Raw genomic sequence first — 19,487 nt, 5'->3', positions numbered from 1 at the left:
GGGGATTGGTGCTTTTTGTATAACACTTCGTTTCCGAACAATTAATCGATACCTTGACAAAACGCATCACCGGTGATACTACGCGTTTTCTCGTATCGTTTGCAAAAACTTAAATGTGTCGTTGGGTATTATAATCAAATCTGCACGGAATAGTATGTTGTTATTTTTTCAACAATGAACTTGTCGTTCTTACATTAATGATTGCGAATGCACAATCAAAACTACATGCATGAATACTATAAAATCTTTTTTCGTTGATATTATGTTATACGTTCTTCTGAACGTGTGTTCTAGTTTTCTATTCATCGATATTTTATTATCCTAATGAATAATTTCAATTTAAAATCTACGTTAATTTAGACGTAATATATTGTGGGTATTATTCGATTTATTCGAAGATATTTGAAAATGAACCTATATGCAGTGTCATTACTTTCCGAATCACTGACTAGGGGCGCTCGATTCGTAAGCCAGTTATCACATGAATGCGGTCGGATCAATGTCGCGAGCATGTCATAGACTCGGCACTAGTTTGGTGATAAGCTTTGCATGGGTTGCAAGGTTCGAAGCCGAGGCTTATTAAAACTATTTTTTAAAGGTTAGATACATTTGTCATTACTAATATTACAAGTATGATTTGATGTCAAATTATTATAATTTTGTATGAAATGTATGCGTTTACTTGCGAAGAATCACGGCCGTAAATCACAGGTGCCACCTCTTTTTGAGATGCGATCATAAATGAGCCAATGCTTCTTCCGATTTGGCGCAAAGGACCGGATTTGATTTTAAAATTCTTGGTTAATTCTATAGTGGGAGTAGGTTTTACATCTGTGTTTACATTAATTTTGGATTAAACCAAAACGGACAATGTAGTGCGATTCAGGAAAGAGTTATTCATCCACACATGTACAAAAGAATACAATCATAACCCACTTGGAAACGTGAGGACTTTTATAAGTTTTGGAATGTTTGTTTGTTTTAGTTTTGTATCGTTAAATATTTATATCAAGACTCATCGTATTATACGTTTGTTTGCTTTTTGCGTTAAACCACTCTCGTATATTTGTTTAGGTTAATTTACAACAAAGTTATTTTCAAACTGAATCGTGAACGTTTGAACGCGATCCATCCAGTAGTTACCCCATGTATGCCTAGTGGACTCTCCCATCCTTCTAAATTGGATCAATTTATTTCCAAAATTAGGGATGTCTAGTATATTTATTTCCTTATTTAGAATATTTCTTACAGAAATTCCTTTAAGCAAACAGCGCAGACCCTGATGACACGCCGCATCATGCGGCGTCTTATATGGGTCTACGCTGTTTGCCAAGGCCTTTTTTCTAGACGCTAGGCATAAATGGGTTAAAGAGAAGTTGACAGCACAACCTTTTGGAAGTATTTAATATGTTGTTGAAAAATAGAGGAACGGCCATATTCTTTCCAAAACCTTTTGCAGCCGAAATACCTTTCTTTACGGCCATCTTCATAAGATTATTTAACTGTGAACGTTTGAGTGAGAAAATTTCAGTAATTTGAGAGAAATTGAAAACATAAGATTCAGAACGTGAAAAATGGTCCATATTTGTGCCAAAATCGTCGCAGCTAAAATTCTGTTCTTAACGATCATTTAAATCAATCAATTGTGAAAGTTTGAGCGTGAACCACTGAGTAGTTGAACAGTTGAAAACACAAGCTTTGGTACGTACCGACTTAAGGACTTACGTACGTAAGATTGGATGGACAAGTGCGATTCTTAGCTTCTTGGGGGCATATTAAAATAGCATATAGTACATAATACATAATGATTTATCAAATCCCTTGCTGTTCCTTACTTCATACAATCACATTCTCAACAAACATAGCAAATAATAAAACACACCGCACATTTATATTTTTTCAATTAACTGCTGCCCGTCTATATAAAAGAAAAATGCGTTTGTTTTAAAGTGATATTATGGGCATCTAACGGTATATGCTATGTTTATAGGTGTCTAGCGCAACCCTTGTTTATTTTTGGTGTTTTAACTTCATATACACTTATATTTGTTAATGAAGCATCAACATACTAAAACAATATCCCGGAAATAGAAAAAAAATGCATTTGAATAAAAACCGTACTTTCGTTTTGACAACTGACGACAGAAATGAGTTGATGCACGATGTGAGTCTAAATGTAGTTTTCATGCAGATTCGTTCATACGACACAAAGACACAATTTTGTTTTACGGATCATTTCGGCTTAGAGGACTAGGTGAGTCAAGTAAAATATCGAATATAATGTATTGTTTTTATAAACAACTGGTAGCAAGATGAGTTGTAGACAATTGGTCATTTACCACATTTTAACTAACTATTTTGACCTGTTAATTCTTTTCAGCTCAATTCAACAGTGAAAATGCCCATAGTATCACTTTAATTCGATAATTTGTAAATGATTGCCGAAAATTGTGTCAATATACAAAATAAAATAAAAATGAAAATATGCATTATGCATTGTTACACTTTCCAACGAAGGCTTTAAGCCATATTTCATAATTTAAAAATGCAGTATCTACAATTTGAAATCATCAAAGAAGAAATGCTGTACATGAATGGAGCGGCGTTAATCGCCATAATCGTGATTCAGTTCACTGCGTTAGTGCGATTTTGTCTACTTTAGTTTTCACCGCATGTTTGCAATTGCGCCAGCTCAAGCGTTGTTAGGACGACGATCAGGTTACCTTTTTATTAGTAACTATTTTGCATTCACTTGAGCAAATAATAAAGAGCAATACATTTGTAATCAGTGCGAAATAAATGTAGTTTATATGTGTGTTGTTTGTCTATAAATAAGTTTATCCAACACAACTGTGCCTTTTTATTTAGGAATATAATGAACGGTTGTAGCGAGTCTGTATTGAGACTTACTAAGTCAACCTGATCAAACGGTGTATGAGACCAAAGACAGACGTATTTCTTAATGTGATTACCGAAAATCAATGAAACCAATAATAAGGTATGTGCAATGTCTATGGATCATATGAAGTGAATATCAACCGTTTACGCATTATTTCAAAAACGACGCTTAGACGTAACACATATAGCATGCTATATACTCGCCATTAAAACCCAAACTTAATTAAGCTCTAACATAGCTAATGATTGAATCAATGTTACTACATAAGGTGATCACCCGAAGTTCATCAAAATGCGTGCTCACCATGATAAGTATAGATCACCGTTATTACGGTTGCCTGCGAAAGATAGACGATGTGACATACAACCCTAAGAACGACATTACAACGTGACGCACCACAACGTACTATGACATAAAATATTTGAACATTCAGATAACGTATTATATCTCGAGTGCTTGACAAAAAATGAAAAACAAACAACAGAAAAGTACATGTACTTAATTTGTTTCCACGGATTACAGTTACATATGTGTTATCCCATGTTGACAAGTAAATAAAGTGTGAAAGTAAGCTAAACAACAAACAAAAAAAAGTTTATGTGGAAAAACGTTTGCTTTGACAAATTTAGATTCTGTAGATAATAAGGAAAAAACATCAAACATGTTTTTACAATACATGGAATTACAAATTATGCTTCAACACTATGAATTTATTGAAGTCAAATATACATACTTTACAAAATCAGTGTGTCTCAATATGTTTGATATAACCAGGCGTTCTGTTGCAAAATAGCATGATTATTACAAAGAGACAAGTAACAACAACATAATAAACTGGATAAAAGGGTAACAAGAAAAAAAGTAAACTGTGATTATGTGCATTATCAAATGGACATTGGTACCTGTCCAGTTAAAATAGTACGATGTTATATTCAAAATGTAGTTAATTAGATGAAAAGAGTATTTGTGAATGTTCATATATACGTACAAGATGTCAACAATTGTTGTCAATCTGATATGCACAAAATAAACAATAATATATAATTAAAGATATTTGGAATATTGATATTTCACCGTGTTTTTTAATATGTCATATACTATGTAGTTATACGATTTGTGTCTAAAAAGTAAACATTTGTCATAAAATGCCCATTGCATTTATTTTCTACTTAGCGTAAAACGATCATCGTAGTATCAATATCTATCTCATCGAAAAATCAAACGTTGGGAGGGTTTCAGTAACGGAACTTTCGTCAAAGGCGAATATTAAGTTTACATATACATTTATATATTATAAAAATATTTTTTATGTATAGCATTGTATATGTCAGCTAGTAATATGCAATTGACAAGATAACACTTAGTAAGGGCATTATGTTAATAATATGTATACGCTAAACATTTGTACAACCCCTTATAAAGATAGGGGGTTAAGATTTACCATATTTTGTAGCACACAAGATTGGAACACGATTTGTTCACAATACAAATAGTATGCAAGAGAGATAATCAAAAGAGCTAATCAATCGATAATACATAGTGAACCAAGCGGTTGAATAAATCGGTAACATCAAAAATGAAAAATGAAAAAAATCGGATTAATACAGCATTTACAACGCGATACCCAATAGTGATTAATGCATATTTTGTCCCTTACACCCGAAAATATTCCAATGCATGCTGAAATGGCATCCGTTCTTACGAAGGAAAATAAGATATATTTCACAAAAAACTATTCAGTTATTTAAAGAATGTTTAAACATGATTACATGTATGTTCGAAAGCACTTGGTGCGAATGGAACTTATACTTAACTGTTCGCTTTGTTATAAACATACTGTGTGTTTTTTTTCGATTAAGTCCAGAAGCATCACATGTCGTGTACTGACAACTAGGATTACCAATCAACACCTCGTTCTTTCAGTCAGATTTTAATAAAAAAAATTGTATTTTGGTCGATGAGATGCCCTCAAAAAATAATTGCTACATACACTTTTATACATAATGTTTATCGTTGTGTTGCCTGTTGTTTGTGCTTATCAGATATATTGTAAATCCCATGTTTCTAAATGAGGGCTGGGTTTTCTCTGCAGAGAACTTAGTATTTCTAATTTGATAAAAAGTTATCAAACGATATAAATGAGTCGGCTTTTCCCGATTTGTTCACCATTTATTTAAGACTGTGGTAGTATTAAGTACGCCTTAGTTTGGTTTAGGACGGTAAATTAGCAGCTACAACATACAAAAACATTAAGAAGACAATGGGTACAAACCAGTTTGCAATTAAAGCATCATTCAGACATATTGTTCATCATCCGAATTGGACCAATATCGCGTAATGTATTCTAATTTATATCAACAAGTATTTAGATGTTAACTTTAAACGTAAACACATGGTTACGAAATGATAAACATGTATTTCAAAACAGACACTGATGAATTTACATATCAGCTTGAATTCACAATGTGTAAGACTATAAAAGCAAAACCACTAGGTATTAAGTTAGAAGTAGAGCTTAATGATGCACAGCAATGATCACAAAAGAAACATGTTGTATGTGTTTTCGTGCACATCACCCAACCCCCACCCCCATCCCTTCTTTAAATAAAACAAATGCTATACGTTATTGTGCTTGGTTTATGGTTTCTACCGATTGTCCGAACAATCACGGGCATGTCCTTTCACTCAAATTGTTATATAAGCATTTATATTTCTTTTAACAGCAGACTTGCGTCTGGCCTCTCCTCTGGATTCTGCGCCCAACAGCTCTGTACAACACGTGCTAGGTTCTCCGGCATTGCGAGCTTGGTATTGCAGTCGGGATGCGGTCTGCTTGTCGCTGATCGCTCCTTATTCATATCGACAGCTGCCCGCCTTTGACGACGATTATAGTTAAAGTGGCAATATTAAAATTTTCTCATAAAGGTATACTTTAAGAAATTAACAACAAATACCTTTCTAGGTAAATACGCATTTAACTTCTACTTGTGATTGAAAGAACAATAGGAACACCGTGTTTTTGTAAACATGGGTTAATTTTTTAGTAAAGCAATAGTTAATAAACGAAGCTCTCGAAAATGCGTTTGCGTATTGAAGTCTAAATTGGCATTACCTTCCATACCAAAGTTCCCAAAGCAAAGTTCCCAGGTTGAATATATCTGTGTGTTTACCAATGTTTTGATGCGCCAAAACTTCCGGCGCTAAGAATTTCGTGACATTATCTATGTTAGTATCCGGTGTACACGTCGGTCCGCAGAGTTTCACTTTTCCATTTTGAAGCTGTGAATACATTACGATTATGTACAAAATTATATATCACGGCATGTGCAATATATTGAAGATATAATTGCATACACGCATATGTCCATTTAGTACTACTCAAGGTCATTTAAATATATACATATATCTGCTTTATGATACAATGTAAATGCAAATGCGCTGTCTTACCAGAACGTTTTTTAGTTGAATTTTATTGTGCACATATCCTTTCCAATGTATATAAAACATCGCAGAGCAAATTGCCTGCCCTGTCCGGCAAAAGAAATCTGAGGCTTCTGTTCTGGATGTTTGAGATATATTTCTAAAGAGGACAATTTTTTTAGAATATTAATCGAGAATATTATGTCAACCAATAATCCAAATGCGTAATACAACATTTATTTATGTCATAGATATGGTTACACATACAATTAAGAACAAACAATAAAGCCCCAAGAAAGAAGAGATAAGGCAAGCACAGATATAACAAATATTCGCTGTCATGAACAATAATCAAGAATACGTACCCACACTGAAAGTTTGGATTGTTAAATAAATATTCTTCCAGGTTCGTGTCGCATTTATCGAAGAGGATAAGTAACCGGAAGCTGCTCAACTGTTCCCTCATCCCGTTTCCAACCACGACTGGCAACATGTCAGTGTAACATACTCCCAAAAGACTCAGAATGTTTTCGTGGTGCAAGCTCCTGTAGAATGTGTAAACATACATTTAATATTTAAGTACTTGTATAGATTTGTTTTACCAATACACCACTAACGCCAACTACAAAAAAAATATTACCAATTAATTGGTACCTGAATAGTTCTAATTCGGCAAAACGTGAAAACATCGTAGCGGGATATAGTTTAATAACTTTCAGTGCCACGTCTTTCTCCAAATATCTTGCTGCATACACTTCTGAGTGTTTTCCGGTTCCAATTTCTTTACAACGAGTAATGTCACCACAATTCGCGACGTCTTTGGCTAGATATTGAAGCCCAAACAATTTCAAGGACACGAGGTGACCTTGCACGATCGTCTTTATGTCTGTAAATTCACCAACAATCTCGCTTGAATCACGCGTATCATTTAAAATGGATTCAAGATACACCATATCCGCTTGCATCGACGAGGAAACAATACAGGCACTCATTTGATCTATTCCCCTCATTAAGAGAGACCCATAAGTTTCAAGGACAGATTTTTCAATTGATTTCTTCTTTAAAAGTTCTTTAAGATATTGCTTTAGCCATGCATCCAAAAACGGTGAACAGTCTGTCTCAAAGTCTTTCAATTTCTTGTCATCGTTTGCCTCCAACCTTACGTCATACGGGAGAGGAACAAATAACGCCACTATGCGTAGCGGTAACCAAAGCTTAGCTGGTACAGCAAGTATTGCCTGTTCACCGGTTGTAAAAGAGAAATTGGCTGGCATTTTTGTGCCCGTCTCTGAAGTATAATTAGAAAGAAATCGTATCGAATCCTGTACTTGAAACGGTATTATAAGCACAAACTAAACACAATTGGAGACGACCACTTATAAAAGTAACACAATGATAGTAATCATTTTGCATACTATTTGTTTCATATTATTTATTCAGAACAAAATAAAACAGTTTGGGTGACTATACATGTTTACATTATGATCCATCATTAAGTATAGATGTTGCAGTAAAATTACCTAGTACCTTTTGAATTTTCGTCTGGTTCGTTCTCGATCTTAACTAGTCGTGCAACGTCTCCAAATTCTTGTCTCAGGGAATGAAATTTCTTTTCAAATTCCTCATGTATCATTGTCGCAATGAATTGGTAACATTTAGAGTTCTGATCCCATTTCTGTATTTCTTCCAATATCAGTTTTAGTACATGGTTCTTCACACCAGCTTTGGTATTGGCTATATCATACTTTGGACGTCGCAACTCTTCATTAGCATAGAATCTAGTCTTAATATCACTTTTTACGCTACTTTTATTCAAATGCTGCGTTACCTTCATCGCCATCTCCGTGCATTGAGGGTTTACACGCTTCTTTAGGTCTGTCTTCATCTGTCAGAATAAAAACAAACGCAAGCTATGTCACGTCTAAATACAAATTTCTCTCCTTATAACTTATCTGGCGTTTCAATATTCCTTACAAGAATATATGCCTAAACACAAATAGAATACAACAATTCTTCTTATAGAATTGATAACGTATACCCTATATATTATTTTTACCCAAACCTTAAGACGACGGAGAAGTTTGGTGAAAATTCACCATATGAGTACCTTTGTTAACTCTGCGGTGTATCGTTGTAGCTTTCCAAAAGCAAGCTTCACATCGTCGTTGGATCTTTTTGCATCGTTAGCAAACTGTATTCTTACTAAAGAATGTTTTCGAACGTGTTGTAACAGGCCGTCCAACCAACTGAAAACGGAGTCTATTGTATAACGTGCACAACCATTTTAAATAAAATAAATCCAATGATCATATAATCTTTCTTTCCGTTTTTACATGTCTATAAACAAAATATCATTTTTTGTGTATTATATATTTAGTTAAATATAAAGAATATAAAGTAGTATAATTGTAGCTGTTGCCAAGATACTGCTGTGTTCCATATTCAATCATATTAACTGGACTTCAGAAAGCTATATTTTGATTTGTTTTAAATGTTATTTTAAATTGAATTAACCACCACAATTGCTGACTTGTAAAACGCATCATATTACATTGAGTCGCTTTTATTATATTTTTCGTTTAAAGAAAGTCTCTTCTTAATAAAAATCAAGTTTATGCGGAAAGTGTCGTACCTGATTAGCCTTTGCAGACTGCACAGGGTCATCTGGGACGACACTTTACGCACATGCATTAAACCCCCTTTTCCCAGAGATCGACTCCATTATATTATACGTTACCTGTAATGTTCTTGCAGTTGTCTTCTCTGACACGCGATTACTGATTTCCGCAGGCCTTCGTGAATTTTCTTCAATCGATCGATCATTACATTTTCCGAACGTCTGCATTGTCTAGCCTAATATGCATACACGCATTAAAATAACACATCAAGCCATAAATAAAATGATTTGTACAAACATTACACATACGTGTACAAATATAAGTAGAACATTGTCAATACACAACAATGTACTAGTTTATTGTTTGTGAGAAACTTGTAGAATACATGCTTGAGTAATTTTAATGCTGAAAATACAACATTATAATGTCTAATGTCTATATATTAATGTACGTTGATGTAACTTGCCTCAATGGTACTAAGCTTGAAAATCTGATCATCGTCCAAAATTCCCGGGAAATATGTCTGTATCTTTGTAACAATCTCTTTCCAGACTGTATTCTCTGCACCCGTATCGGAGGGTTCTTTTTCATCGACAAGGTCCCAATTATTGAACACAAACATTATACGGTTTGGATCGATTCTTTTTAAAGTGCTTGCTCGTGTTTCTGACAGAAGCTGTTTGCACAATTGCATTAACTGGAATAAATGGTATTTAATAAAACTGTTAAATTAATAAAACGTTTTAAGTATTCACTTTTTCTTTCACCAACATTCTAAATGTTCATCATGTAATAAAATTTAACTGTACGAGTATTTAATTATTGCTTAACGCAGATTATTGGATTGCCCGGTTTATACTGTCGTTGTCAGAAGCGTGTCTCAATTCGGCGACCCGGGTCAATTTTTAATCCCGGCACATGCACATTAGATTTGTTTTCACCATACCGGAAAGGTGGGGTTTCTCCTGGGTACTTTGGAATCCCAAAGAGCATAAAACCACACTAAAACGGTCAGTCTTTCGGATTTTTTAAAGCTTTATTTTAAACTCTGTCCCAGCGTTCATGAGTCTAGTAACTTACTTAGGAAGGGGTGCTGTTACAAACTCCCTGTCAATACATGATACATTCTCGGGCGCGGAAGGAACTCTTAAACTTCGATGTACAAATACCAAACATAGATTAAAAAAAAACGTCCAGACAATTGATACATTTAACATTTAACAGTTGAAAGAGATTTTTGAATCCAGTATACCTTAGAGTCGTAGACATCATCAAAACTCGCACTGTCTACTACATATATCAGAATCAACGTATCGCCGACCCATTCAGTCAGTTGCGTTGATAATAAGTTTTCTTCTCCATCAATTCTCAGTATGGTAACATTCTCCTGAAAAGCGCAAACATGTTTTTGTTTACTTCGATTAATATACAATCGTTCAATTCAATTTGTACTAAATAACGTAGACACATAATGTTTCAAATCAAGTAAAACAATTACAGTGTTTCCAAAAGCTGGCAAATTGCAATGCAAATGAATTTGATGTGATGTTTTCCCCTTCATTATGTCACACAATAGGCCTTGAAACGTGTCCGGCTCTTTAGGATAAGGATGCCTCTCGCTCGATCCATTCTCCATTTCAATCACAAAATACCCCTCCACGTCCGACGGTATTGTATGCATACAACAAATAGTTCCTGGAGAAAGTACATGCGGGTTAGGAAGTACCTCGGTTCCCAGTGTAGCTTTCATAAAACTGTTCATACCTGCGTTTGATTTGCCTGAAAACAGGACCAACAAAGAATATTTGTATGTTGTATACTTTTTCTAATCATGCTTTTCGGTCTAATTAGAAACTTTTAACATAATACAGTAGCGAAATATACGACTTTACAAGAGAAATACCATCAAAGGAATGGAAATAAATGCATGTGTCATTTGATAAATTTGTCAACTCATTGTAGATACACGTTGTATTCTAAATAAAACATGAATATAACATATGTTTACCATACCTGCAACAACTATTTTGAATTTTTCTGACAGTGCGCAGAGCTGATCGTTTAGCTTCGGTACGTCGTCGTACAATCTTGATATCAAAGTGCACATTTCTAGAGGAAGCTCCTTAACCATACGTTTAACATTTCCATATAATTGCGATAAGCTTGCTTTTGCTTGGTTATCAGTTACGAAGACATCGCTTATGTCGAATATGGGCTAAATAAAAACAATCCAATGTGGAAAAGCTTTATAACATAAATTACTTCCCATAGATTTCGTGACAGCAGATTTATTCAAATTTGAGATTGTTTTAAGTATTTCAAAAAGTGTACAAATTAAATTTGTGATGACAGTATTGTATACATTGAAATGACATTTGTGTCTTATTTCTGTGATAAATAAATGTTAAATGCTAATTTTAAACACGTTTTTTTTTATGCACAACACCATGTTGTAATTTTAATAATTTTCGCATATAAGTTCTACAGCGATGAACATATTCTTTGTTCTTAAGCTATCATGATTTTATTCCATCAAAAAAGGAAAAAGTATGTATTATTTGTATTTACAATATATTTAATTGAAGATTATATACGATGCGATATTTAATGTTAAACAGTAATGCAAGCAATGCTTATGAACTACTTACAATCACAGAAAGTGGGTCTTGGTCAACAAGTGGTTCGTCATCATTGACCGAGTCGCTTCCAAAGTTCAGTTCTTCTTCTTCGCTGACTGCATGTTTTTGCTTTTCTTTTTTAGGCTTTTTCCGTAGGATTTTGCCAAGAAGTTTTCCAAATGATTTTCCAGAAGTTGCCATTATTGATATTAAGTATTTATTTCACAAAAAATAGTCGGTTTTATAATGTTGTATCTATAATTCATTACAATGTAATAGCACGTCCATGTGTTGAGTTAATGAATAAATATCGTTCATGTTCTTATACCACGCACACAAACCGAACATAACACTATTTTGAACATTTTGCAGTGCGAATCATATTGCAAGTTAAGCCATGTGCTTTTCAATACAACCACACACAAAAGATTATTTGCTATCGATACATCGTAATTAACGACCAGCTTTGGTGAATAATGAAGTTACAATCTGAAAACCAGTACATACAAACTGCCTTTGTTCGTATAATGTAATCAAAAATGTATCAACTGCTATTGCAATAAACAGCATTAAGTTCATTCTGCTTTTACCAGCATGAAGTATGGATAATAATTCATAACTAACCCGCACGAATTATTTGCCGGCGTTGCATTTTAGATTCTTTTGTATCGATTGTATCGACAAACTTAATACTTGTAAGTTTACCTACAGTAAATTGTCATTTTCAAAAGACAGGCAGCTTAAATATTTACTTATCATTGGGTTGACGAGAATATAGTATTTTAAAACTATGTTTAAATGTAATACATTTGCAATATACTAAGCGTTATTTTGCCACATTTTAATGTTCCCCAGTCTATACTATAACTATACTAGTCTTTTGCCCTATCTGTGTGTTGGTTTGTTGGTTTGTTTGCGTCAAACTTTAACATTGGTCTTAACTTTTGCAATATTGAAGATAGCAACTTGATATTTGACATGCATGTGTATCTCATAGAGTTGCACATTATGAGTGCTTTAAGGTCAATATCAAGGTCATCCTTCAAGGCCAAAGGTCAAATATATGGGGGACATAGTGTTTCACAAACACATCTTGTTCTTAAATGGTTTTCACTACAGACAATTTACCGTGAACGTGTGTAAAACATACTGATTCCATACGAGATTATTAATGGGCTCTTATGAGAACATGTAGAGCGTCGGCCATTTGAAGGTCTCGGGTTCGAATACCCCGACCGGCAAACTTTTTTTTCAAAGTTTTACTTTTCTTACTAGGAAACAAAAATAAAACAAAATTGTGAAAAAGTCGGCTTATTTGTCTGGTAATAATTCTCGGTCTTTTCATTATGGAAAACGTGTTTAGAAGTTCAAGTTTTAGAGAAGTAATTCTTTCCTGATCTTGGCAGAAGTCATGTAAACTTTTTTTCCATTGTGAGATTATTATGAACTTTTGATCATTGTCATATATAAATCATTTGTTTGCACAGTTGAACTATATGTCACATTATGATAGGAAATTAAGTGAAATATTTGGGTTGTCTTTATGTACGAAATATTGACAAGTATATCAAAAAGATTAAATATTTGGATCTGGTGTATGTTTAACAACAAAGGGGTTACGATGCTGTTGACACAAGCCTAGGGCTGTATTTGAATAATTTATTGGTATCACAATGCTGATTAGCGTGTGCATACTTGAATAGTGACCTCTCCAGTCCTAGGTTGTAATTCAGCCAATCAGAAATAAACACGCATATAACACTGACCAATGGGATTCATAACAGAGTTTCATGGGGCAAATGTTAGAGGGGAATAGCAGTTAGCGTTTAGACTTGGAGGCGTACGGGTCGAGAAAGATACGATCATGTACCTATCAGACTGTATTTGTAAAATCGAAAATATTAAGTATGTTAGACATTAAATTGGACTAGAAACTGATATATAGTGTTGTTGAATATTTTATCCTACATAATGCAGAGAAATTAACATAAATAGAGAGGGACGGACCTGTCCCATGCGCGACACGAGAAAATGACAGTTAATGCATAACTCGTCATCTTGGCTATACGCGCATGACGAGATATCGAATGATAGGCAACACATCGGTAATTTAAGAGTAATGAACATTGCTAGTAACTATGTGTCGTCCATGAACTATGAACGATTACGGGACATATAATGCAGTAAAACTGGGTAATTCTGAATGTCATCGCTTTGCTTAGCAATATGAACTGAGCAATATGAGCTATGTCGGGCCCGATTGCTATCGTTTGCAATGATGTATTCCATGTAAATTATTATACTTTTAAGCAAATGCTGAAAGTTGAATATGAATAAGATATGTTTTATAAGTTACTGCAACATATAAAATTATCAACTTCGTCATGGGTATGGCCGATTTGTTGACAAACAAGGGTTCTCTTTAACACACGTGTGTGCTTTAGTTGACTTTACTCCAAGTGTTACCCCTTTTTCATTCACGCATATATAATTCATGTTTGCACAAATATATAGCTACATTAGTCTTGATTTACTACCACTTATTTTAATTAACAGTTGTCTGATTGTGTGGGAGAAATAAAATGTTTGTCCTAACAAATAAACCAATAATCTTCTTGTCCGAAGAATCAATTCTCGATGTCATCTCTTTCCTTAAAGTTTACAAACTAGCCAGGAAATAGGTTTAAACAATCTTGTGCTGTTTATGGAATTTAATTATAACGATGTAGACTTTTAAACAGTAAATTGAAAACTTCTTTGCAAAATTATTGCTTATAATCTAAACCGTTAGCAAGAGAGATAAATCAAACCGTATTGTTAGAAGGAAGATAAATCACATAGTTGAATCAAACACGATGTTGTCGTCAGTTCTATTATATTTTGGTTGTCCTATATTTTCTATACAATGTCATTTTCGCTTTCGGTTTATTCACGTCACATTGTGTTGTATAATAAAGTACGAGTCAAAATTCATTACGCAGTTCTAGTCGTTGTTTTTGTCCGCACAAGTAAACCAATAATCTTCTAGTACGACCGAACAAATGAAAAAAGTAAGATAGAAACAGTTCTCAATGTCATCTATATCCATTACAGACTAGCCAGGAAATAGCTTTAAACAAGCTTGCGTTTTTTTTAATGGAATTTACTTATAATGCTGTTGAAATTTAAACAGTAAATTGCAAACTACTTTGCAAAATACTTAGTTATATTGTTAACCGTATTGTTAGCAAGGGAGATAAATTGCAAAGTTCGATTGAAAACGCTATTGTCGCTAGCTCCCATATGTTTTACTTTACAACGTCACTTTCCTTTCCGTTCATTAACGTCACATTTATTGTTAAATATTGTCTGAAGTTAAACCTCATTACGCAGTTCTAGTCGTATTTTTGTTAAACTATTGGGCAGTAAACTTATTAGCGACAACATAAGAAAACACTCTTCTAGACGTGGTCTGCTACCATGTATATTTTTTATTTACTGAAAACAAATATATTTAGGTACATTTTAATTTCAGAACAAGTAACTTTTTGGTAAGGACAAGTGCAATTTGATGGCACTTGCTTGACTGGAAAAGTGGATTTAAAAGTTATATTCAAGCCATGATAAGAATGAAATTTGAGAGTATTTTTTTCAAAAGGAATTAAAAAAGACGGTGCATAATACCAATTCATTTGATGACCCTGACTATGACTCTGATCCCCATACGGGCCTCGGGCAATAATATTCAAAGTAATAACGGTATGACATTGATAAATCTTAGAAAATCTACGTTCCTATGTATTGCGAATGGTCTAATTTATAATTCTAGTAACTACACGTTTCGTTCGAATAACGGTTATACTGTAATTGATGAATGAAAGGCATTCTACACAATGATTTTACTATTAAACAATTTAATTAATGCAGTGACCACAAACCGTTGTTTGTTTAATAACTGGCCAGAAATCTGATCAAAAATATAATCTAAATTACGAAATTACAATAAAATGTAAGTCAAACGATAAAAACACTCACAGTTCTTCCGGTCAGGCAGTATTGGTTGGTTACCGCGTTTTAACAATATTGTCCGAAATATTGATATATTTTGTCGGGAACCTATTAATAAAACGGTGGGCGATTTTCTATATTTAACAAAAGAAAGAAATGTATCATCTGAAAAGATATAAACACAAACTTCGGTAATATTATTGTAAAAGTAAACCGAATCCCGACAATGCTGTCATTTCTTTTGATACATTTAAATTATACTTTGCCAATTTAATTAATAATTAATTCAACTGTTACAGTAAAAAAACCATAATATTTTGTAGACATTTAATAGTTGATCGGTGTGTAATACTTAACTAGACCAGCTGATTACCCTTAAGAATCAAAGCGATGAAGGCGCTCAAGGCCTGGGGCTAGATTTAGTGTGCTGGTGAAGAAGTATTGCCCGAATTTCTCCCTTTGTCCGAATGTATACGGATTGACCCTAGCGGTTATGTACACAAGCTCAGCGACTGCAAGAAAAGACAATATTTGTGTATATGCAACATTGTACATATACGGTGGAGGACTATGCGATACTGGTGGTGGGAACGATAACCTTTTGTTCAGCTCTACAGATCTGGTAGAGGTTCGTCTACATAGGCGGTAAAGACATACAACAAAAAACAACATGGCCGCAAAAAACTGTTATTGTTGGCGTCAAATAAATCACTTTCAATAGCATAAAAAAGCGTTTTATTACATAATAAACATATCTGAAAAACACTCATACTTCCTTTGTAATGTGTATACAAACGAAAATCCACTTACCCTGATAAAGAACGGTGTACATATTGTGTACTTTGTCTCACGTAGAACTTTTCACGCTCGATTTGCGCGCTCGATCTGCGCAGTGAAATACCATTTCCGGTTATTTGGTCTATTTCCGAGAATGATCGTGAATATTTGTTTAATATTTTCTTTTTTTCTGAAATGTCTTGATTACGCAAAATAAATCAACAATATTTTTAAATAAGTGTATAAATACCAAATATAAGTCTTCAAAAAATGTATCAGAAAAAAATTCTTCTTACTTTCTCCGTAAACACTCGTATCGTTCAGGCCTAATCCGTCAAGTGAAGAACTTATTATCGCATGAATATGTAAACAATAAAAACTATGTCGTAGCCAATGCTAAGCAATTTTGCCCCAATTATATGTTTTACCTTTTTTATGACACTGTCATGTTATGTAGTGATGTTTTGTATTTACAAGGCGGATTATTGAGATCTGCGAATAACTACTCTTATTGTGCACGAAATAAGTGATAAATCGGATTTTGGGGAATTTGGTTTTTAACAGCCAGCCAACTCGGATAGGCTCAGGAATTAGTATCATTACTATGGCCTTGGAGCTACGCCCCAGGCCAAAACAGAGTGCAGTTAAATCGCTCGAGCGTCATAAAGCTTACAGGAGTATTTTATAGAGGGTTTTCGGTGTTCTTTCTAGTCATTTATGCAATATTTAAACATGATGTTAAATTCGGAGTACTACCCAAGAAGCTTTATGGAAGGCTTTATATTATCATTAAAAAAAAGCGACAAAAATGACGTTTATAAGTATCGTGGTATTACACTTGTTTGTCTGAGCTATTTATGACAGTCCTAAATAAACGCATTGAAAAGTTCTGTACGGACAAAACAATATTTCGGGCGCGCAATTCGGATTTTGTAAAGGGCGTTCCAAATCCGAACCAAATTTTTATTTTATATTATCTTGTTCAGAAATTGCTCAATTAAAATATGAGGCTCTATTTCATATACTTGGACACGATGACATGTTTTTATTTTAAGTATAGCATTGCACTTTCATTAAAAATGTTTAAAACAGTTATCGATAAAATTATCAATTACAGTTTTAAACATGTTTAACCAAAGTGCATTACTACATAAAAATTTATTAGAATTGTTAAAGACATGTACCAAAAAGTCAAATCTTGTGGTAAGGTATGCTCTCCTGTTCTGAATAGTTCAGTTTTTTATTGGTTTACAACAAGGGGTTGTGGTGTAAGCTCTTTTGAGCTTTATTTACAGTGTAGCCTGGATGCATGCTTATCCATATATGATTTAACTTTGCTTTTGTTGTATTAAAGGTAAAACTTCTAAAGAAACTCAGCGATAATTAGATCTTTTATTTTCATATGGTTGTTCATATTGTCTGACTGTAAATACAACATAAACAAAACACGGTTTTCTGAAAACGTTGGGCGTTCTTGGCAAACGAAACATTGACCTATAATAGTCAACAAAAGAAGTATTTCGTGATTTCAACTATATACGTGCTGCTTTCAATTACACTGGAAACTTTGTGAACAGCATTGAACGTCTTAATGAAAAGGCCTTAAAATTCCTCAATGTTCTATTTTGCAAAATCGCCGTCTTTGATCTTTAGTCAAAAATGTTGTCAACTATTCGTTGCATTTGTAACAACAATGCTGAAAAATTCTTGCGATGTTTGGGGAGATACGAAATCAAAGGAACAAGAAAGAATTTACCTTTAATTTTGTAAAACAATACAAAGAGTAATCAATGCGTTTTGTGCTGCAGTTTATGTGGCACTGGGCTGATATTTACTTTATATCAACATACACATCCGAAAAATAAAACACTGGTTTAAAATGAAATATGTAGTAATAGTATACTAAGGGTTGTTTATGACGATGCTCTGAAAAACAATAGTAATGGAAAAGAAATTGGTCTACAAATGTAACAAAATCGCCTACATGATTTGTGATTGCGTACGTGTTTAAAAATTATCCTAATTTTAACAAAAACACATTTCTTTTAAATACACAAAAATAGTTTGCATTAAGCAATATTTGCAATATTTGCAATATTTGCATTATTTGCAACATACAATTCAATATCCAGGTTAAGTAGTGTACAAATAATGTAATATATCGTTTGAATAGGAAAGATATAGTGATGTCTCACTTAAAACTCTCAAATATTTCTCTAAAAATGTCAAGCCTCCATTATGAATTCAAACGAGTAGTTTCAGTGATAATCGCTTGCATAGGAAAGAAAGATATTGTAACTCCTTGTAGTAATTCACGTGACATTGCAGATGAATACCATTTTAGTTAAACAAACTGGCGGCGAAAAAAGTACTCAAGAAAAACATACTTTATAAAAATATTTAACACGAGTCGACAGGATAACATGAAGACAGTAGATAATTGTCATTCACATATCTGAAAACCGTCAAAACAGCATCTGATTAAGTTTTATTGTTTGATTATTAAATGCCGATGCATTTTAGCATATCGATTATATATAAGAGAAACATGGGCAAAACACATGCATGTTTTATTATATTAAAGTAAATACAAATTGTGTACTCTGCTTGAATATGAGTTTCCGTTTTGATGTAAATTATGTACGGTAACGTGACCGAGATATATTATGCAAGATGCAAAGATCAAATATGAAAACATATGTAGAGTTAAAAATATATGGATTATTGAACAAATCTTATACCTTCCTCCAGTCGGGTATTTATGTAATGTGATATGTTTCATATACAATTCATAACAATAGATACAAAAAAAAAATAAGCATACAAGTGAACAAGACCATTCATTGGAACAATTAATGAAAAGTATTAACGATTAAACCGATTGAAAGGCCTGCCCGACCTCTTGTTCAGCCCATATTAATTACAAAACACACGCATGTCATTTATCGCCGTTACTTCAGAGAATGAATTTATCATAAAACGACACGTAGTTCTAACAATTAAGCCACATATCGTGTACGTATGTGGAGTAATGATACGGAATTGGAAACAGGGGGCAATGTTCCCGATTGACACATATCTTGTTCAGACTTGTGATAAACCAGTACACGTATGTATTTGTTTAAGTGTTCTCTTAAAAAGAAAACAAAGTGCACAGATTCAATGTAG

General features: G+C 33.6%; 2 protein-coding genes across 2 annotated transcripts; both read right to left on the bottom strand.

Moving 5' to 3' along the window:
* Positions 1-5,535: 5,535 nt before the first annotated feature.
* LOC127837962 (uncharacterized) lies at positions 5,536-7,552 on the bottom strand. The gene is made up of 5 exons (XM_052365437.1): positions 6,974-7,552; positions 6,685-6,864; positions 6,347-6,479; positions 6,012-6,178; positions 5,536-5,773 (listed from the first exon to the last, which is right to left on the bottom strand). The coding sequence occupies exons 1-5, from the start codon at positions 7,327-7,329 to the stop codon at positions 5,605-5,607; spliced, it is 1,005 nt and encodes a 334-aa protein (XP_052221397.1). The 5' UTR covers positions 7,330-7,552; the 3' UTR covers positions 5,536-5,604.
* Positions 7,553-7,835: 283 nt separating this feature from the next.
* LOC127839966 (uncharacterized) lies at positions 7,836-11,756 on the bottom strand. The gene is made up of 7 exons (XM_052368358.1): positions 11,586-11,756; positions 10,702-10,716; positions 10,190-10,324; positions 9,404-9,634; positions 9,057-9,172; positions 8,427-8,565; positions 7,836-8,204 (listed from the first exon to the last, which is right to left on the bottom strand). Exons 1-7 carry the CDS (start codon positions 11,754-11,756, stop codon positions 7,836-7,838), a joined length of 1,176 nt encoding a protein of 391 aa, XP_052224318.1.
* Between the last annotated feature and the right edge of the window lie 7,731 nt (positions 11,757-19,487).

This window comes from Dreissena polymorpha, chromosome 7 (assembly GCF_020536995.1).
Source record: "Dreissena polymorpha isolate Duluth1 chromosome 7, UMN_Dpol_1.0, whole genome shotgun sequence".
Lineage (NCBI taxonomy): Eukaryota > Metazoa > Mollusca > Bivalvia > Myida > Dreissenidae > Dreissena > Dreissena polymorpha.
This window is presented reverse-complemented; position numbering and strand designations above follow the sequence as displayed.

Excerpts from the sequence above, each read along its gene's own strand:
- LOC127837962 (XM_052365437.1), bottom strand. The coding sequence starts at position 7,329 with ATGAGGGGAATAGATCAAATGAGTGCCTGTATTGTTTCCTCGTCGATG. Across the intron at positions 6,865-6,973 it reads GCCGAATTAGAACTATTCAG|GAGCTTGCACCACGAAAACA; the intron begins GTACCAATTAAT and ends CACATTCTACAG. Across the intron at positions 6,480-6,684 it reads AATCCAAACTTTCAGTGTGG|AAATATATCTCAAACATCCA; the intron begins GTACGTATTCTT and ends TGTCCTCTTTAG.
- LOC127839966 (XM_052368358.1), bottom strand. The coding sequence starts at position 11,756 with ATGGCAACTTCTGGAAAATCATTTGGAAAACTTCTTGGCAAAATCCTA. Across the intron at positions 9,635-10,189 it reads ATGATGTCTACGACTCTAAG|TTAATGCAATTGTGCAAACA; the intron begins GTATACTGGATT and ends CATTTATTCCAG. Across the intron at positions 8,205-8,426 it reads ACACCGCAGAGTTAACAAAG|ATGAAGACAGACCTAAAGAA; the intron begins GTACTCATATGG and ends TTATTCTGACAG.